The 20,560-nt window shown below is 52.8% G+C and overlaps 6 protein-coding genes across 6 annotated transcripts; 2 read left to right on the top strand and 4 right to left on the bottom strand.

Annotated features, from left to right (window-relative positions):
• Positions 1-822: 822 nt before the first annotated feature.
• Positions 823-2,360, bottom strand: J7T55_000461 (uncharacterized protein; the record flags this gene model as incomplete). Its single annotated transcript, XM_053136157.1, has 4 exons — positions 823-1,029; positions 1,166-1,817; positions 1,939-2,158; positions 2,219-2,360. The coding sequence occupies 4 exons, from the start codon at positions 2,358-2,360 to the stop codon at positions 823-825; spliced, it is 1,221 nt and encodes a 406-aa protein (XP_052986257.1).
• A 1,247-nt stretch (positions 2,361-3,607) lies between these two features.
• J7T55_000462 (uncharacterized protein) lies at positions 3,608-4,941 on the bottom strand (the record flags this gene model as incomplete). The annotated part of the gene is made up of 2 exons (XM_053136158.1): positions 3,608-4,724; positions 4,793-4,941. The coding sequence occupies 2 exons, from the start codon at positions 4,939-4,941 to the stop codon at positions 3,608-3,610; spliced, it is 1,266 nt and encodes a 421-aa protein (XP_052986258.1).
• A 1,149-nt stretch (positions 4,942-6,090) lies between these two features.
• Positions 6,091-7,665, top strand: J7T55_000463 (uncharacterized protein; the record flags this gene model as incomplete). Its single annotated transcript, XM_053136159.1, has 1 exon — positions 6,091-7,665. The coding sequence occupies one exon, from the start codon at positions 6,091-6,093 to the stop codon at positions 7,663-7,665; it is 1,575 nt and encodes a 524-aa protein (XP_052986259.1).
• A 1,567-nt stretch (positions 7,666-9,232) lies between these two features.
• J7T55_000464 (amino acid transporter) lies at positions 9,233-11,292 on the top strand (the record flags this gene model as incomplete). The annotated part of the gene is made up of 7 exons (XM_053136160.1): positions 9,233-9,353; positions 9,417-9,564; positions 9,647-10,180; positions 10,250-10,355; positions 10,418-10,960; positions 11,018-11,062; positions 11,173-11,292. 7 exons carry the CDS (start codon positions 9,233-9,235, stop codon positions 11,290-11,292), a joined length of 1,617 nt encoding a protein of 538 aa, XP_052986260.1.
• Positions 11,293-11,716: 424 nt separating this feature from the next.
• On the bottom strand, positions 11,717-14,709 carry J7T55_000465 (uncharacterized protein; the record flags this gene model as incomplete). The annotated part of the gene is made up of 4 exons (XM_053136161.1): positions 11,717-14,243; positions 14,309-14,439; positions 14,542-14,572; positions 14,645-14,709. 4 exons carry the CDS (start codon positions 14,707-14,709, stop codon positions 11,717-11,719), a joined length of 2,754 nt encoding a protein of 917 aa, XP_052986261.1.
• A 648-nt stretch (positions 14,710-15,357) lies between these two features.
• J7T55_000466 (uncharacterized protein) lies at positions 15,358-19,808 on the bottom strand (the record flags this gene model as incomplete). Its single annotated transcript, XM_053136162.1, has 9 exons — positions 15,358-15,459; positions 15,545-15,621; positions 16,010-16,239; positions 16,324-16,932; positions 17,039-18,260; positions 18,310-18,476; positions 18,539-18,873; positions 18,934-19,657; positions 19,765-19,808. 9 exons carry the CDS (start codon positions 19,806-19,808, stop codon positions 15,358-15,360), a joined length of 3,510 nt encoding a protein of 1,169 aa, XP_052986262.1.
• Positions 19,809-20,560: the final 752 nt, after the last annotated feature.

The following is a 20,560-nucleotide window of genomic DNA, read 5'->3' on the forward strand; positions in this document are numbered from 1 at the left end:
TTGTCATATTCGTGATGGACTTTGCGGTGAATCTCGAGACGGGGCTATTCCTGTATCGTCTCCATGACGATTTGTGGGTGAGGCCGGGCCTTGAAGAAGACTGCCAAAGCATGGGCGACGATGAAACGCCTCGCCGAGGTTACAAATAAAAGACGGTTGCGTCTACCTCGTCAAAGCAGAAGAACGTTGCAACGTGGTGATTACAGAACCTCGTTTCTGCGGGACAGAAGTAATATATCAACCATCCTGCGAGACAATTAAAGTTATAATCTCGTCCGCTTATAGGGCAAGGCAACATCTTGTAAAAGTAATAGCTTAGTAACTGGCTCAATACCCTTTCTTCCAGATACTTTTAGTCTTTGATAACAGAGTTCTCTACTGTATTTAAATAACTTCATCGGAGTGACTTACTACGGCGAAACCACGCTGAAACGATCACAGCAAAATAACTGCTACAGCAAAATGACCACAGCGAAACAGACACATGTTATAAACCCATGTATATGACACCCAGGGGATCCGTTTGGGTGACCCAGCCAACCCAGACAGGATGCCATGACACAGAATCAATAGCACTGGGGTGCGTAGATGGGTAGAATACGCATTTCTAATGTATTCTCCGTGGTTGTGACTAATTTAGCGTTACTCAACTATGGACCCCCACACGCATGGGCAGTGTAACCTTCAATCATAGCCAAAGAGAAAAAAACAAGGAAAAATACAAACAGGTCCGTCTAAGCTGGGCCAGATGTTCAATAAGCTCTGTCATATCCAATTTGGGCCACGAACACTCACCAAGCCAGGAATGGCATCTGCATGATCTCATAGCCCATTCGCAGTTAAGTAGTCAAAGATGACATGGAAGCCGGCAGACGCATTGTAGTGCAGCGTGAGCGCGTGGCCAGTATTAGGCTGAAGGTAAGAGGACGGATTGACCGCGCCCGGGAAGAGTACCTGGATGAGCTCTGGGCTCCCGATGCCATTGCAGTCGCTGCCGCAGCTCGGAAAGTCGTACTCGCCAGTGATGAACTGTTTCGAGGGGTAGTTTGTCAGTGCTTTGCAGGAGACCATCACCACCACAATCATCAACATCAAGAACCACCGACAAGAACTTCCAAAGTGGAGTATGGGGAAAGGGGCGAGAGAAGTCACCAATCATACATACCTGAAGCGGCCCCTGAAAGTCCGTAGCAGGCCCAAACACAACGCTCTCAGAAGCATACGTCCCCACTGCCTCAGGCTGCTTAACCTCGTCCACATAATCCAGCATCTCAGGCGCGAATGCACCCGCCCTTAAGAACAGCTTTTGCATATTCTCCGGCCCAGTGGACAAGAGGTAGCCCGAAGGATAGTGCGAGAACCTCGCGGGATCGCTCTCGGCCGCGAAGCCGTGGTCAAAGAAGGACACGTTGACGAGGCCCAGATGGGAGTTTAGGTAGTACCCAGTCAGCACGGAGCCGTCAGAGAGGTCGCCGTGACGGGCGAGGAGGCCGCTGGTTATGTAGGAGCCTAGGGAGTGGCCTATGTGGATGATCTTGGACGGTGGGTTCGCCGCGGCGAAACTGTTGGCGCTGGTGTTGGTGGCGGCGTTGGTGGCGACGATGGTGGATGAGCTGAGTAGCTGGCCGCTGCGCGCCAGCTGGGTCAGCCCGGCGAGGATCTCGACATCTGTCGGGATCTGCACGATGTCGTAGGCGTCTTCTGGGACATCGGACTGGCCTGTTCCTAGGCGGTCGTAGGTTAGGAGGGAATAGCCTTGGCTGATTGCAGCGTCGAGGTAAGAGTTCTCTCGTGGGTTGACATCAATGTCCCAGTATCTTTTCGACCGAAAGCACATGAAAGAGTTAGAAAGTTGAGATCTTCTGGAAGGGAACATCACTTTCTCTCTCCTTTTCTGTCTCTGTGGGATTCATTCCCCAAATTCACGGATCGACTTACCTCTTGTCCCACCCCAGACCCTGCGTCGCTATCTGCAGGAAACCCGCCTTAGGCCCCCCCTCCGCCGATGGCACGCAGAGCTGCGCGCTGATGTTGAAGGTCTGGTCCACATACACTGGCCCGGTGTTGCGGTCCAGGAAGCTGGGCGCGGACCACGCCGTGACGTTGAGCTCCCAGCCGATGGCGTCGATGCCACTGTCGACGCGCGGCATCTCGTAGTCTAGTTTTGCGCGACATTAATATCCAAGAGGTGAGTCACAAGAAAATGGTCATGACTGACGAGAGTTATTGGCGATGACCGGAACAGGCACCTGGAGCTGGACGCATTGCTTGGCAGCTGCGGACCTGGCAGATGTGGCTGCTGCGGCTCGTGCTAGAGTCATGAGCTCTGCCACGGCGAGAATGATAGACGAATATTTCATACTGATCGTTCTTCGTTTGCCTTAGGAAAGTGTGTAATATAATGCCCGTCGTGACTTTGGTACTGCTCTGGAGTGTCTCGAGAAGACCACGATGGCCAAGATGAAGAGCAGGACGGCGCTTTTATAATCTCACAAACACCCATGCCATGACTCCATCGGCTGTGACTCGAGTTCAATAAAACTGTGATATCCAAAATTCTGGTCGTGGCTGTCAGGTGAGACGTGTGGATGCGGATGAGCGGATAGGCGTATAAGCGTATAGGTTTCGTCTCACTGTCGGCAACTAGCTATTGTCAGCAATAAGACTTTATTGCATCATCATCTATACGGATAGGTTCAAGTGGCGCACTCGACGCGCTGATGAGTTCAAACCACCAATCTCACTCTAGGGACAACTGCGGGAACCGACTGAGCTTCTACAGACGCACGCCTTTGAGACCGAGCCATAACCTCTCGATGTTTCTACTAGCGGCTTGAAGAATCCAAGCTCTTGTTGATAACGCAAATTTAACCTCGCCGAGGGCGGTCCTGTCCTAATTATCGAATTTTCAGGTCTTGGCACTTGACCGGCGCCAGCCAACACTATCCAGCCCTGCCCTGCCCTACACGAGGGCCTCCTCTCTCTCACTCCACCGAACTCCCTCCGGGCCTTATACAAGCCTCAAGCCTCTAGATAGGTGTAATGATATTGTTTGCTCAGGTGAAATCTTCAAGTCCTATTTCTGAGCCGCTTCAGCGGCGATCAGGATCCCTGTTTGGCTTAGCTACATACCGCGAGGCTTGCTAATTACGTATTTCTCAGGACCTACGAGGCCGCTCGTGCGGCGCGGCTGACGTAGCTAATCACAAAAGCGGTAGCGACGACCGCGTCACAGGTATTACAGAAGAAATCTTGGAGGGTACTGGCAGTATTGCAAACATACCTCTGTTGAGAAAGGGGTTTTTCTCTTCGCGTTAATTCCTCCGGCTTCACTACGAAGCAGCACTTGAGCCAGTGCTTGAAACCCCTACAACACGCCGCATAATGACAGGAACGAAGCAATCACCATTTGATAATAAACTGATGGGAACACAGAAACGATCGGCCGGCTCTCGTGGGTAGTCATGTGTTTTGAATTTTTTACTGGCCGGTCATACCAAGGAGCGGTAAGTCTGACTGTTGACCTGGTTATGAGAGAGTATCAAGAAATGCGTGCACATATGCTCTCCCCCCGAAATCACATTGAATCCAGCAGCGGTTCACAGCCTCACTTAACCTTCAAAACCCACCCATCAGCCTCCTTATCGCTCTTGGCATTGACCCCTCCCCAGAACACAACACCTTTACCATTCAGGCAGGGCCCTGCACCGAAGAAAGCCCTCGGACCGGGGTGAACCTTTCCCTCATGCTCCACCTGCTCAGTCGGCACGATTTCGATTTCAGCCCAGCTGAATGCGCCCGAATCCACATGACCGGGGAGATGATCACGGATGGCGTCTTTCACCGTGGTCATGCTGAAGCCTTGAGAGGGGAGCTGTAGTGACCAGATATCAGAGTAGTACGGGTGGTCCTCGTTCTCCTTGCCCTGCGTGTCGCTTTTCCCGAGCAGGTAAGCCAGATAATGCCGTCCATATCCTGTTGACAGAGGGATCAGGGCAGCGCCGACTCTTGAGCTGGGCCCGGGAACGAGAGGATTGGCTGGGAAGTCGACCTTATCCCACTTCAGTGCGTCGGGCTTCGCCCTCTCCGTCGCGTTTGGTCCCAGGTTCAGGAAGTGTATGGACCCGCTCAAGGCCGAGTCGCTCGTGAGGCTGTATAGAGTGTTGTTGACAAAGGCTGAGCTCGATGGTGAGGCAGGGGAGGAAGGCAGCTGCGTCCAGGCTACTGCATCAAAGTCGTAGAGCCAAGTTTCTCCAGCCTGGCCAGAGGACCCCGATGTCTTGCCACCATGGAGGACTAGGAACTCCTGCTTTTCGTCCACGAATATACTATGTCCCTCCCTTGGGGCCAGTGCCTTGCCAATTTGCGTGGCTGCATGGACCTTGGCCCACCTCAGCGTCTCCGAGTCCCACAGCCACAGGCAAGCGTCCTCGTCGATTGGCTTGCCAGTCTCGTCACTGCCTCCATGGATAAGGACGTACTTGCCCCGCGCACATGCCGCGTGGCCTTTTCGAGGTGAAGGGACCAGCAGCTCTCCTGTTGTGGCCTCCTTGAGAGGGAATGCTGGATAGCAGGCGTACTCGGAGTCAGGCTTCGTGTCGGATGGGAGTGAGATAGCGTGGACGTCGGTGTTGCAGAGTTTCCCGTTGGATTGCTCGCCGCCGAAGATGTAGGCCTTGTCGCCAATGACGGTGACTGAGTGGTGGGACCTTGCAAGTGCTAGTCTGCAGGGAAGGGAGAGTCAGCACATACTGCTAGTAGAATCACGCGGTAATGTCAATGGGTTACATACGTGGTGTCCTCGGCTGGGGAGGTGGCAATTCGATTGAGAGAGGCTTTGAAGGGCTGGGCAGGTTTGGCGACGGCGACGGCTGCTCCAGCCTGGATACTGGTGGAGACGACCTGCTCGACGGCAAGGGCTCCAGCTGCGATCTCAGCCATGATGTGGTGGTTGTGGGTGCGGGATGGTGTGTTTTTCTCTCGTCAGCGGTGGTGGTCAGTATTAAACTTGGTGCTCTCGTGACGCGTTGCCTGTTTGGTTCCGTTTTCATGTGAGAGCAAGTTGAGTTTGTTAAGTCAGCTCAATTGAAGAGAGGAGGAGGACCCTGAATGGCCATTTCCATCTCGAGATGTTGTGGTCCCTGGGATGACGTAGGCTGGTTGACCCATCAGATGCAGGAACGAAAGGGAGGCTGCTGATCTCATGTGTGTAACGACGACGTCACTGGCGGCTGGGGGGCAGCAATCAGAGACAACAAAACAACACAAAGAAAAAAACAACATTGAGAAAGAAAGAAAAGACACGCGAGCCTTGAGACACTCCAATTGAGCACATCGAATCTCACATTTCTCAAGCCTTATTACTCCTCTCCCTTGCACATCAACAGTCAAGGAGATAATTCCTGCAAGTCATCAATTCAGATGATATCCGATAGCACATCATCCATTGTGCTAGACATGAGGCCTGGGGTATGACATGTGTCTTGTCAATAAGCGCAGAAGTCTCTCAGCTCCACGATATGCAACACCTCACATGCCAAAAAGCTTAATTTTCAATTTGCCCGTACTTCTTAGACGGCAAGCTGCAACCGAGACGGAGACAGCTCCAGACAGCTCCGTGTGACTGCCGGCCAGCCCCGGTCGGGGTTCGGATGACGACTTGCGGGGAATACCATCCCACTTGCCGACACCGGCGCCGACGACAGGGAAAGGGCGAGTCAAGATGGCGAATCAAGCAGAGCATGAGCAGAGGATGACCCTTGGGAATCTGCAACCAGCCTGTTGGCGCGGCCGCACTCTGGCCGATTCAAGCAGGGCGGGCAGGGCGCGCAAGTGCAGGAGCAGATGACGACCCAGCCATCGGCCTCCTTCCGACGGAGAATTTCTCTCTTCTTTCGTCAACATGCACATGCCTTCACCTGACAAGACGAGGACGGCGCCAAGGCTCCTCCTTTCACCTTCTCCTCCTCCTGCTGCTCCTCCGTCCCTATGAATGTCGATGAATTACTCATTAATTATATGCCATCCCCACCACAGGCCGTGCCTCCTAACCCGTCTCGTCTCAGAGAGACTGAATAACTAGACTAAATTATGGTCTCCGCCTCAGCATTCCTCCGCAAGTATGCCTATCACGAGTCCGGCCTCGCCTCGCTGTGGATCACCGGCCGCGATGCCTGGCTCGTCATCTTCGCTCGTTGCTGTCGCATGTTTGCCTACGGCGCCAGCTCGCTGATCCTCGCCCTCTTCTTCAACGAGCTCAAGGTCTCCGACTCACGCATCGGCCTGTTCCTGACCTTGACCCTCGTCGGCGACGTTGTGCTCTCCCTGGCCATCGCCCTTGTGGCAGACCGCATCGGCCGCCGCCGCACCCTGCAATTCGGGACCCTGCTCATGATCCTGTCGGGAGTCACCTTCTCACTCAGCAACAACTACTGGGTACTCCTGCCCGCCGCCGTGGTCGGCGTCCTCAGCGCCACTGGCGGCGACACGGGTCCCTTCAGGGCCATCGAGGAGTCCGTCCTGTCAGAGCTGACCAATCCCTCAACCCGCTCTGATGTCCTGTCCTGGTACATCACCACCGCCGCCGTCGGCTCTGCATGCGGCGTTGCTGCTGCGGGAAGGATGATCGAGACCCTCAAGGACAGGGACGGCTGGACTCTCCTGGAAGCCTATCACGCTTGTTTCGCGGTGTACGCGCTGATGGGTGCCGCAGCCTCCCTGGCCGCTTTCGGGCTGTCCAAAAAATGCGAGCTCAAGCCCACTGCCATCACCAAGGAGCAGGAGACAGGTGAGGCCGCCGAGGGCCTGCTTAATAACCAGGAGCTCAGGACTGTCGACGACAGTCACCAGGCTCTGGACGGGGTGGAGGAGCCCAAGCCTCAGCCCACGGCTAGCAAGATCGCCCGCATCTCCAAGGAGACTCGTTCTATCATGTACGCCCTGTGGTTTCTACTGATGGTAGACTCACTGGCAGATGGCATGGTCAGCATGTCCCTGACGACATACTACGTGGACGAGAAGTTCCACCCCCCAAAGTCGACCCTGGGCGACGTCATCTCAGCCAGCTACTTCTGCGCCGCGCTGTCAACCGTCTTCGCGGGCCCGCTGTCGCGCCACATCGGCCTGGTCAACACCATGGTCTTCACGCACATCCCCTCCTCCGCGGCCGTGCTGCTCTTCCCCGCCGCCCAGAGCCGCTGGCTGACCTTTGTGCTGCTGGTGCTGCGCGTCGGGCTCAACAACATGGACCAGGCGCCCCGCGCCGCCCTCATCGCCGCCGTCGTCAAGCCCCAGGAGCGCACCGCTGTTATGGGCATCACCAGCACCCTGCGGACCCTGGCCAACGTCACCGGGCCCAGCTTCACAGGCCTCCTCGCCGACAGCGGCCGCTTCTGGATCGCCTTCGTCGTCGGCGGCGCCCTGCGACTCGCCTACGACGTCGGCCTGTTCGTGGCTTTTATCAACATCCAGCTGTACAAGCACGAGCCGGGGCAGCAGGCGTCGCCCCCTGCCTCGACCGGGAGGCTGTCGGAGGATGCATTCGAGGTTGGATCGGACGGCGATGATGATGCTGTTGAGGCGAGGTTGTCATTCTCGAGCGATGAAGGGGTTGGGGGGATCCCGGCGGGTGGGAAGAGGAGGGACAGGGAGGAGTTGCCGGCTTAGGTGCCTGTGCTTTATGCCGATGCCCATCTTGTGGTTTGAATAGACGAGCCATGAACACTTTGTATACATTCATCTTACTATGCTGAGGTGCTCTCGTGAATGTTATGTTCCATTGCGTGCACAGAGGCCCCTACAGAACTTGGTCACTCTGAGGGCCATGTACTTCAAGGCCATCTCTCTGCCCTCATAGCCATTTTTCTTCATCCAGAATAACCACACCAATGTTCTTTGCTGTAAGGGATTCAGCTTGAAAGTTACGATGTCTTCATAAATTCTTCACAAGTAAAAGCAAATTTCAAATTATAAAATTGGATATAGAATGAGACTGGATTTAGAGTGGAAAATGAATTCGGCAGGAAGAACCCTTACTTTTAAGAGATTATCCTCTCAATTGCTTAGAATTGCACTCATGCTTCGGGACGAAGGTTGGACGAAAAAGAACCCCTGCTTTTCCCTTGCCAAGGTCCTCCCTTTTCAATTCTGCAGTGTCTGGAAGTTAAAAATGATCAACTCAGTTCAGATTGATCTGATTGGAATTTGGACTGAAGAAAATGGTGAAGTTGAATTTGAATTTGAAGGAAGAAGCTGTCCCTGGGTAGGTACTTAGATCTATACCTAAACATCAATGTTACTAAGAATGAGTATTGATCAAAGACCCTTCAAGTCTACTTTTTCAACTCTATGACCATTTCCTCTCCGCGACTATTTTCTACAAAAGGAAATCAAACAGCTATTAGGTTACTTTTCAAAGAAGGATTCTTATTGGGAAGAAGTTCTCGCCAGTCACACTCGCAGAAGTTTCTGCAGACACCCATATGCACCGTGTGGTTGGTGATTCGGGCTCAATGCTGGAGGTGTTAACACTCATGTAAAGGACTACCTTCCTGAACACTCATGTCAAACCCTCGACAAATGCATCAATACACGGGCCATCCCATATGCTGGAATGCCGGGGAAAATGACAACAGGGTGTCCAATGATGTCTACTAATTGTGACCATGACAAGGGTATTTATTCTCTAGTTCTTACGCCAAGTCAAGATATATGAAAATGCACAATGCAAATGATCAGTCTTTCGTGGCAAACACAAGGCTTGGAGCCGACATGTTTCTTTCATCGGAAAGCTGAGTACGCCGTTACATCGTTCTATCTCACTACCCAAGCGCTTAATCGTTCTGGGCCCAATAGAGCCCTGCGGGCTAGCTATATCTACATTTCCCGGCAGTCAGTTGCTGCCACCCTGATAAAGCACGATAAGTCGACTGCTATCCCAGCGTTGTCCCATCGCTGCAACCATGTCTCAATTGCCCCTCATGCAGGGCCATGTCTCATTCTTATCGCGGCATAGGGCCGTCAATCTATGACACAGATTGCACATGTACTCTACGCCGCTGTCAGCATTGTCTCAGCCCCAGATTTCGTAGATCGGAGGGGCTGATCGCACGTGGACATAGAAACCTCTTGAAATCCGCGACACTTGCTATTTCGTTTGTCCAATTCGCTTTCGAGATTGATAACGAAAGACCACTGGCCCCCACCCCCTTTTTTCCTACGCGCCGAATCAGCCATGGATGACAAGAAGCTGGAGTCTCAAGTGAAGTCGTCCGCCGATGGGGACGTCTCGGCCGGGGAGACAATGGTGCTGTCCAAAGACGAGCAGCACCTGGCGAAGCTGGGGTACAAACAAGGTTGGTCAATGATGAACGCCGCAGTGTTATGGGGAAGGAAATCCACTGAAAAGTCTTTACCAGAGTTCTTCCGCCACCTGGGGCTCTTCGAGAACTGGTCCGCAACATACATCACGATGAACTTCGTCTCGGGCCTGCCGGTGCTTTTCGGCTTCGCCATGTACACCGGCGGGCCCAAGGCCGCATTCGCAAACTGGACCATGATCGGAGGGTATGCGTGTACTTCCGAGGCTCATTTACCAGCCCATCGCCCTCTGGAACAAGTGATTATGCGAGACTAACTTGTCCCCCAGATTGTCTTTCATCGTCTCGCTAGCCATGGCCGAGATCGCAGCCGCCTTCCCGACGGCCGGGGGCATCTACTTCTGGAGCTACCGCCTCGGCGGCAAGCGGTACGGCCGCCTGCTGAGCTGGATGACGGCGTGGTGGAACTGGGTGGGCTGGGTCTGCGTCGTGCCCGGCGTGCAGCAGGGGTCTACCAATTTCCTGCTCAGCGCCCTGGAGATCAAGTACCCGGACTCGTCCCTCATTACCCAGGGCTGGTTCTCGTGGCTCATGACCGCCTTGGGGATGGTGCTTGCGATGCTGCCCAACGTCATCTCGCAGAGGGTGCTGCAGCTCTACTTCCGCTTCGCCATGTTCATCTTCTTCGTCCTCTTTGCGTTCTACTGGATCTGGTTTCCCATCAAGGCTGCTGGGAAGTTCCAGTCGGCCGATGGGGTCTTTGACAAGTTCTATAATGGCATCAATTTAGGGTCGGAGAAAGAGGCCTCCGATGCGTATGTTTGGACCATTGGGATCTTGTTCGGGGCGTGGGAGTTCTACGGGTGAGTGATAAACTTCCCTGTGTTGACTCGATTCAAGACGATTTTGCTCACAATAAATTGTTTCATTAGGTACGACGCCTCGGCCCATCTCGCCGAAGAGACGCACGAAGCATCGGATACTGTCGCGAAGGGCATGTGGGCAGCTACGCTCTGTGCATGGCTTTTGTCCGTTCCGGTGAGTAGTGCCAGATCTTCCACAGGTAAAAACGAAGTTGTCCGCTGAAAGGATCCGCGCAGACCCTCATCATGGTCCTCTTCTGCATGCAAGATTTCGACGGCATAGTCTCAGCAAGCTACTCCAACAACTGGGCCGAGTACCTGGTCCAGCTCGTCGGCGCAGACGGTGCCGTGGCGCTCCTGGTCCTCTTCTGGCTCGACTCGACCTGCGCCACGGCCAGCTGCTTCATGTCGGCCCAGCGCGTGACCTTTGCCATCTCGCGGGACGGCGTCTTGCCTTTCTCGAGGTATTTCCGAAAGCTCAGCAAGAACCGGATCCCGGTCCACGCGGCCTTCTTGGTGTTCTTCCTAAGCATTGCCATCACCTGTGCTGTTATCGGATCCGTCGTTGCTTTCAGCGCCATCACGGCGACGGCTACCATTGTGACCAACTTCTCGTATCTCATCCCCATTGCCGCGCGGCACACGATCGGGAGGCGCGACTTCCAGCCGGCACACTTCAATCTCGGGAAATATAGCGTTGTTGTTGGATTGATCTCAGTGCTTTACATAATGTTCCTTTTCGTGGTGCTCCTTCTACCTCAACTGTATCCAGTCACAGCGGTAAGACGGGTCTTTATATAGCATCTTTGATGACAAGGCTGACTAATTTGTGCGAAGGAAACTCTGAACTATGCCCCTATCTGCATTGCAATCGTCACGATTGTAAGCCTGGTTGGCTGGGTACTTCCTTTCGGCCTCGGTGGCAGGTATTGGTTTGAAGGGCCTAAACGAACGATTGACGAGGATTCTTCAAGTGGCGGCGAACAGCTTAGGGAGAAGTGATCGCCGAACGGGTCCAAGAGAACTGGGACAGCCTTTCAATCGGGAAGTGGAAATCCTTCGACGTGAAGGGGCGGGAGACGCTTGAAATCAAGGTCACGGGTCGTTGGTAGAGCGCATGGGACAATCGAGAACATTCTTCAAAATTAAGCCTACCGTGACTGGTGGTCTTATTCATGCCAGTGCTAGGTAGCAGCACAAAGGTTTTCCCCAATTGGACACTCAGGAGGCATATCCCTGAATGACTCGATAAAGCAATCCTCAGCCTCGTGTAAGTCAGTCCGCTCAGCGTGACATTACTTAAGCGCACAGTTCAAGTCGATTTGAGTTGATCCATAACTGAAATTAGGAAAAGACTAGTCTCCCACACAGTAGCGACCTAGTAGTCTAAAGGCATTCTATGGAAAGGGAGCCTGTCAGCAAGATGTACCAGCAAGACTGACCAAACCATTAGCGAGCGGACCTATCAGCCGTGTCCAACGTGTTTCCATTTCCAATTTAACTCGCAACCGACAACACCATCGCCTGGCTGACCTCTCAAAATTTCCGCAGGTTACTCCTCCCATTCCCAAGCATAGACTCCAGGTCCTCCCATCCATAAATTGGCATGTCCGTTCCTTGTTGTGTTGTCTGATTACCGCCCATTACCCATGGATTCAATCCCGGCAAACAATCGAATGATGTCAGCCCGCTGCCCTGGCTACTGTATGTGCCCATTGTCGGTGCGGGCAGTACCCATCCATGTTCAAATAACTGCTGTTGTTGATCGTGGATCATCCCCACCGGGCCATCGTGCATTCGCTGATCCATGCCGCCAACCTCATTCGAAGGCCTTGGGCCATAACTTGCGTCCATCAGCCCACGGAACAAGAGGTTAGGACCCGAAACGTTGCTACCGAAATGAGCCTGTGACAAGGAAGACCGCAAATCCCGTTCGCTGTCTTCTGGGTCGGCTTTGACCTTGACGTGGTATGCGTTCTCTTCGAACGTGACCATGGCGCGCGCGAAGCGCTCCATGGTGCTGGACTTTGGCACTCTCATCACCAGTTCTCTCAGGCGAACCACCAGCTCACGCAAGGCTACGAGTAGTAACTTCTCGTCGGGGTCCTGTAGCCCCTGTTGACCAGACATCTTTCTTATTTTCCCCTCGGCCTCAGCCGCATCCTCTGGTTTCGTAAGGAACGGTTGTTCACTCGGGTCCAGCCTGAGAGATCGGAGGATCAATATCATAGCCGCCGAATATGCGAAGAACACGTCGAGTCCAGATGCTCCGTGGATGAGACCAAATGAGTCAAGCAGCAGAAGAAGGCGAGCCATTTGGCAGGCATGCCGGAAGCACATGTCCGAGAATTGGCCTAACTTATTCGGGATTGTTGTGTGAGAACCTTGTTCATGAACCGCGGTGTGCCCCGTTCTCCCGCTTGCTGTTATGCTTCGCAACAGGAATGGCCTTGTGACCAGGATATAGATGTAGTGGTACTGGATATGAAGGTGAAGTAGAGCACGGAGGCTAGGTAGGTCGCGCCAGCCAAGTAGAGTCTTCAGCTCGCTGAGCTCCATTCGTGGGCCGTTAGGTACCGGCAGCTTGTCGTCCTCTTCCGTGGCAACAGGTACATCTAGTCCCTGGTGAGAGGACAACTCTGCTTTCCAAACCTTCAGGGACGCGAGAACCTCGTCAACCGATAGCTGGTGTGCTTCGTGTGGAGCCTGTGCAGTCGACGCGGATGCATATCGAGGGTTCCGAGACGTGGACAAGATCCTGTTCAGCTTCAAAGTCATTAGGCTAAGGGAATCGTCACTATCCTGACGGCCATTGAGTACTGCCCCACTTGGATGGACAACTTGAACATCGATATCGTTGACACCACTTGGTCTTCCAAGACTGGAGGCGAGAAACTGTTCGAAGCCATATAGTGTGCAAAACACCCGCCTTCTTGTTTCCCTCTCGATCGGTGAGAACAGCTCTGATGTGTCATTCCTGTGAAGTCCAAGTGCGAAGCAGATTCGAGTCGCCGTACCAACAAGGTTCCAGGCAGCGTTTCGTTCGTTATCATTGTGGAGGAACAAACTGAGGAGCAGCAGAGCCCGGACGCCAGAGAGCGAGCACTTGGTGACGATTCGGGGGAGGAGTTTTCGTGTGGCATCAACGCAATGCTTTTGCAGGATCTTGGATTCCAAGTCATGATGGTGAGGCACATTCGACAGAGACCCGAAGACAACCATCATCTGCAGGCAACCAATCCAGCCATGGTCCGGCCTGGTCACGCCGAGGGTCGACGGATACTGTGCGGACTGACGACGATTCCTGATGAAAGCATCGTACTCCTTTTCGAAGCTTTCTCGATGGAAGAGTGGGAAGTCTTCATGGACGTTATTCCAGTACAAAGGAAGAAGACTCTCAACTAATTCAAGCTCTGGGATCTGATCCATAAGCTCTTGGATCTCGTCCGTTGGTGCTAGTCCAGAGCTGGATGTACTAGTAGCCTGGGGCGATAACGAATCCTCCAGCGGAGACGCATCATGACTTTGTACAACGGCACGCTTCGCTATTTCTGGATCCTCGTTATATTGGATCTCAGCCTCAAGTGACTGGGGTATTTCATCTCGCGTGCCATCAGACGCATGTTGGTTTGTGTGGCCAGTCGAGATCTCGCTCTCTCGGGAGATCAGTAACCTGCGTAGCTGGTCAAGGAACTGCAGACTTCCTGATGGACCAATATAGTGCTCATGTCCAGAAGTGTCCCGGAGCAGTCCAACCTTCTGGTCTTGGAAGGCTGGGTCTTCCTTCTTGTCTGGGTTAATATCAGGTTGGCCATCGCCCTGCCTTATAGGGTGAAACCCGGAGTCCACGCTGTTGCGATGACCTGGTTGCGCCTCAGAGGCTGACAGTCCATCACCAGTCTTAGAGCTGTCCCTCAACAGCACGTCGAACGTATCGGCGTCATCCGACGACAGGTCTGGTATATCAATCTTCAGACGCTGAGCAAGCTGGATGAGATCAGAGGCAGTGGCCACCGGCTGGTTGGGGAAAGCGCCGCGGATGATGGCATCAAGGCACTTGTATCTAGAAGACACAGAGGTCTTAGGGTTCTATGACAGCCCTAGTTGAAGGAGTGGGACGGGCCTCACCTATCACTTAGATCCTCCAAAGAGCCGTAAAAGCGCGTCTTCCGTGGAAGGGTGTACGAGCACGAGACACCCTGCCCCTTGCAAGCGACGCAATCTATGCTATTGGATTCGATAACACACTTGCAACGCCGCTTCGAGCGAAGTGATACTCAGCAAATGCACGAGTGGTTCGACGTTCACCATCATGATTCATCCCCTGGCAAACAAAGCTTGAAAGTGGTCTGATTTCTTACCTTCCTGCAAAGGTCGCAACTCTGGGCGGACCTGGATCTAGAATCAGCAGATTTTCTGGGTCCGGGAGAGAATGGCGCGTGGGACTACAGGGCACCTCCGTACCTTTTCCGAAGCTCATCTGGTATGCGCCTCGTACGACGTTTTGCTGCAGCTGCTGATTCACCCATCTTCACTGCCGACCTCACTCATCCTACCTATCTATTCACAGAACGAGCATACACAACAACCCAGGTCGATCGACTTTCGCACCGAACTGATCCAGGATCTAGGGATTGCAATTGGATATTCTCGAACGATGTGATCAGTGGGCTTTTGGGGCAATGAACCGATGAGACCGCCGGCAGTCGATGGGCGAACGCTGGCAAGGTGCGGAGTACCAACAGTCTTGTTTTAACCGAGTCTCCGCCCGTTGTGGGAGGTCGATCCGCGGCGTCGGTCACCTTCACTGGGCATCGGAGGCAGATAGCAGCTCATTGGTGTGGCACAACCTTGGCCTGTCTTCTCATGCATGCTTGTGAGCTTAAATTGCCTAGGGGGTTACGTACTCCCAGCCACTCGGTGGTCAGTGACCAGAAGAATAAGCTTTAGCGGTCAGGGAAGCATCCGCGGGGTCGGCTTCACGGGTAGATCTGCACGGACAGTCTGACCGTCAAATGATAAAGTTAATTCGCATTCAGAACAGTTAACAACTCTTTCAGGTTATCATTATATAGGTATTGACTGTTGCTGTCCCGACTCATTCTGATGTTGGACGGTAAAAAGTTGTCCCCCGCTTGACAGAGCCGTACGTGTGAGGTTGGGATGCTGACGCCGCCTCAAATCCGGAAAGGGGAAGTGTTTTGGATTCCGTCTCGTGGTGACCATCCTTCTTGCGACGCAACAAGGGCAATAGGTCTACGAGCCTTGTTCCGGCCGTTCTGCTTGCATGTTAGTATGTTTCAGGCGGGATTTAGAAATTTCTCCCGAACTCGCGGTCTTTTCTATTCTAGGGTCCGTAAATACAACACCGGAGGGCTCCGCAATATCGGAACTAAACATGTGCTTAGGCTCGGCGTTCTCCCCGTCGTCGGGTAGCAATACTAGTGAAGACAACTGTGAGGTTACGTTACTGTCAATCATTCATAAGATTGCAGGTTCGGGTCGGAGAATCATGCCGATACATCACAACAATTCGGTGTAGCATTCGGACTCGGTGAGCTTGTGGATGATTCCGCTAGGGCGACGATATCATCCGCACGGCAGTGTAATAATGTTTCTTATTTTGAAGGGGTATCATATTCGTAATTCGTAGATGTGTACCAGCACCCACTGGAGAAATTCATACACCAGCTGCCTCGTCCAAATGTGTCATTATTCGACATCAACGAGACTGTTCTTGCCTCGACATGTGCCCAACTTGTATAGTATGAGCCTGCCTTGGGCGATCAAATACCGCCCCGGATTCTGCAACGGACCTCCCAGTCGTACTAATCCGCCTCGAGCTGCTATGTGATAGAGAACCACTCGCAGCTGCCTCCACAAACAAGTCACCCTGCTCGCCGCGGTCGTCCGTCTCGGTCAGGGTCTTAACAGTTTGCCGGTCGTCGTCACCATCGCCGGTCATGGTCTGAGTGTCGTCGTCGTCATATTTTGAGTCAAGACTGCCCAGGATCATTTTGAAAATGTTACCGTCGGCTGGCTCGTGGTCGATAATATCTCTGTGGTATGAAGTGTTAACACTGGATTCGAGGGAGTGAAAAAAAAACCGGGGCGAGGCTTGGCGACGCAGAAGAGTGACTTACGGTAACGGCTGGCCGTCAGTGTCTTCCAGGTTGTTGTCCATATGCTCAAGTTTGGCGATGGCCTCCTCATCGTGGCCGAAGCGCACGAACTGGATACTCAGACCTCGCTCCCCGATCTGCTTTCTCAGCGCCCCCTGATTCTGTGCCCTCTCCACAGCGTGAACAATTCCGCCCTTGACAGTTCCCTTGTTGCGGACCCCGGACCAGATTCCATCGGTCAGAATGATGAGCGTGAGTTTCTTCTTCTCCTTCTTGATGAAGTTACTGGACCAATTCCCCAAAATTCCGTCGAGTACGTGGGTAATGTTCTCGTTCACCTCATTGGATGATGCCGTAGAAGTAGTAGTAGCCCTAGGTATCGAATCCGACGGGATGAAGTCAGATTGTAGGTCTTGTATCGAAGTCTGCCCAGCTTTGAATTCTCGATGAGAGCCATGACTTGGGCAATGATTGTTCATCTCTTGGAAAAATTGTTTCGGCTCATGGAAGGTGCCGACCAGCTCACTGGACGATGTGAAATAGAGATCGATGCCGTCATCGTCCTGTCCGTAAAGAAAAGCGACGAGAACGGAGAGAAGTTCCCTCGCGTAAATCCAATGCTCCGCCATGCTGGGCGCATTGTCAATTAGAAAAACCTGGAAGCAACATGATCAGTATACATAATATTAAAAACTCCGGGGCCGGTAAGCTTACAATGTCTCTTCCTTTGAAGTACGCGTCAAACGTTTCGTAGCGGTGAATGGAGTGTTCGGAATTCTCACGGCCTCTCCTTCCGCCTTCTGCCTGCTGAGCTGTCACTGGCTCTGATATTGCGAGTGTCGGAACAGTCTCTCTTGGTGAAAGGGCTGATGAGCTTGGAGGATTTGAGAGCTTTGGTTTGGAAGTTATGCCGATCAGCTTTCGCACAAGAGACATGCGTCTGTTTGACTTTGTTCTGGCAGGGTGCGTCGGACCTTGCGGCGAACGCAACGAAGATAAATTGTCCCCAGAGGTGATCTGTTGGGGGCTTTGCGGCGAGCTGATGGTTTCTGCAGCCGTCTCAGAGTTCTGTGGAATTTGAAGTGTACCAGAATTCCAGCCTGCATCTTCAAGTAGTCTCCTTGCCTGCATGTAATCGACATGCACAACACCAAGTGAAGGCTGCAAGCTGTCCTGTTTAATGTGAAGAGGGGCTGGCTCGAAGACACTACTCCTCGAACTGCGTCCGAATCCAGTATACCAGGTGTTGGGCCGTTGCAAACTATTCTTGCTGGAGGGGGTGTGATAGTAAGATCCTCTATGTTCATCGAGTTGGTTGCCTGCCAGGAGAGGTTCCTTCGTTGCCTCGATGAACGCTTTTGACCTGTACTTGTATCTCCATTCTTCTGAGCCTTCCTGGGCCATTCGGTCTTGAATAACTCGTGATTCTTGTTGCTGCTCCTGATTGACAGCATGCTTGAAGTAGCTTGGTAGCTTGTATATGACGGTCTTTTCTGCGTTGCTTCGAGCGATAGCAAGACAGGACCTGACTTTCTCAGCCAACTCAAAGGCGGAACTTCTTTGCTTCGGATCAGCTTGCAGCATGTTGTTCTCCACAATTTGTAGAATCATTTCTGTTATAGGATCACAACGGCGAAGTGCTTGTCGGACGTGTGCGTGCCAGTCTTTGACTGTCGAGGATATTTTGCTCCCGTCGTGGAACCGATCTAGACCTTTGATCGCCGTCAATGAATTGTCGTCAATGTCGCTGACTGAACTTCCGGTGTCGAGGTTGCTGCTTTGATCAGCACTATTATCATCGCCGAGCTGGCCTGACTTCCGTACAAGTTGGAATAGCTTCATGCCCCGATGGCCAAGTGCAACCCAAGTCGCAGCCTCAGAGAAGACACAGCCCAGAGACCATATATCGAAGCGCTGGGAGACTGGAGCTTGACCGCCGTCCGAACATTCTGGGCCGCCTGGAAAGTCATTAGTAACAGACGTTGGATATTGGGTCGACATGCTCACCATAGGCACTTGTGCCTCCCTTCCCTTGGATAACAGGCAAGCCTTCCTGCTTACGGACATGGGTCTCCTCTGCAAACGTGGCAAAACCGGGATCGCCAATTTTCCATCCTTTCCTTCTGCCGTCTTTGCAGTATATGATGTTGGCAGGTTTGATGTCACAATGCCATCTGCAGGCTCTGCAGTTAGTATTGATGCGGGGAATGCAACCAGACAAATGGTTCCTTCTTACCCAAGCAAGAGTATTTTAGTGGTCGAAGTCATGCACTTATGTATCTTTCCAAGAGCTGTGAGCAGATGACTGAGAGCCTCCCAGAACTGTAGAATTTCCTCTGTCGTGCTAGGCGCTGGATAGAGGGAAAAGAACTCGCTCAAATCGTACGCCCCATACTCGAGCAAAAGATAATACTCCTGCATTTTCAAGGTTGTGTTAGGGGCGCTCAGTCTAATCACCCAGCTTCCAAGGCATCGTATAATTCCGTCTTCCTTTCGGAGATGTTGATAAGCCTTTTGTTCGTCTTCGAAAGGTTCTTGCTGGCTCAGCACTTTCAGAGCAAATTGTCGAACCTGTGCAGTCATCGGAAGTCAGCCAAGGTAGTATTTTCCTACGCATCCCGTTCAACTGACCTCTCCTTCAGTTCCATCTTCGTTGTATCTGGTGTAATGCCGGCCTTCAATCTCCTTGGCCAGGGTATGGGGGATGCACTCTCTCGGCACCTCGATTATATATAGCGTCCCCGTTCCGCCCTCCTTCAGTAAGACCTTCCTGGTCACTGGTATTATCATTTTACTGCCATGGTCGTAGAAACGCCCAAATACTTTATCGAATGCTTCTCGTGTACAAAGCTCCCATTGTAGATCCGAGAACTCAGCGGCAAGTCTCTTGGAGTTCGCGAGGTCAAAGCCCACTTGGTGAAAGATGTCCCACAAAGAGCTGTCTGTGAGGTGACCTATAGACGTATCTAAGATCTTTTGCTTGAAGAAAGCATTGACATGCTTGCCCATGTTCTGACCGTTGTGTTCCATCTGTAGCAGAATTGTGAATATCCGCAGCCAACATTCCTTGTTGTCTTGTCCCATGTGTATGAGCAGCCAATCGATCTCGTCAGGCCGGCCGTGGTTGGGCCCGTACAGGGCTTTAAGGATGCGCCTGGCATTGGTGCTGCTGTCTGGTGCATTACCGTCGGGTGAGGTTCGCAGCCAGTTTGCGATTCGGCTGGCGAGTATGAAACGACGGTCGTCAATGATTGACCATCTCTGGGCTTTTTCGAGTTCGCGTTTGAAGTCGTCTAAAGCATTTTGGCCATCCTGCTCGGTGTCTAGGCTTCTAGCCATGGTAGCAGCCAGGCGCCTAAAACCAGGATGTCGATTTGTGTTGGAGCTTGCGCACTGCTCTCTGCTCTCAAGCACAGATGCGTTTGGAGATTCTGTCGGCCCGTGTTGAGAGCCTTGAGCTACCACGAGAAGTAGACAGAAGTCCACAGGTAAATTTCTGGAGTCATTTGCAGATGTTGCTGGCAAGGCTCTGGAGAGCTGGACCCTGAAGAGGGGAAAGTCCCGATGCTGCGTCTTGACCTAGACTGGATCCAGCCCGCCCTTTTCCCTGCTCTGCCTGCAGTGTCACCTCTACACCTTTTTGGTGGGAGACGCACAGTGTGAGGAACGGCCATTCAGCAGGTACCATCCTCGAGGACTCGTACGTTGATCGTCTACTCTATCCACCCTTGTGTAGTCCCCGGATCTAAAGCCAACTTCCTCCTAGCGGGCAGCAAACATCTCGTACTGATAGATCATCAGATGAGGTTGATACTTGTTGGAGAGTGCTACGGATCGGCCCGCAAGTTTATTCCAGGCCCACTGATAATAGTTGTCTTCGCTTGGACGTGATATCTATCATTGCAACGGTGCAGGAGATCCCACATAATGCCATCAGCTTAAGCGATGTACCAGCTGGCAATGCACAGCTCGCGAGTGGGCCCAATTATTAGCAAGCCAAGAATACAGAAGTGCCTCTCTTCGTTAGCTGCTTCTATACACCGCATGCCTATGGATCGTGATCATTACCTCGCATCTGACGTCCTTGGGAGCCTTTCTGTGCCCCTGTTCAGAGCCCATTCTATACCCCTGTTCAGAGCCCATTCTGTGCCCCTCTTCAGAGCCCATTCTGTGATCCAGAACCCTTTCTGTGCCCCTGTCCAGAGCCCTTTCTATGCCCCTGTTCAGAGCCCATTCTGTGCCCCTGTTCAGAGCCCAT

Source organism: Diaporthe amygdali, assembly GCF_026229845.1.
Source record: "Diaporthe amygdali strain CAA958 chromosome Unknown NODE_66_length_86194_cov_61_089297, whole genome shotgun sequence".
Lineage (NCBI taxonomy): Eukaryota > Fungi > Ascomycota > Sordariomycetes > Diaporthales > Diaporthaceae > Diaporthe > Diaporthe amygdali.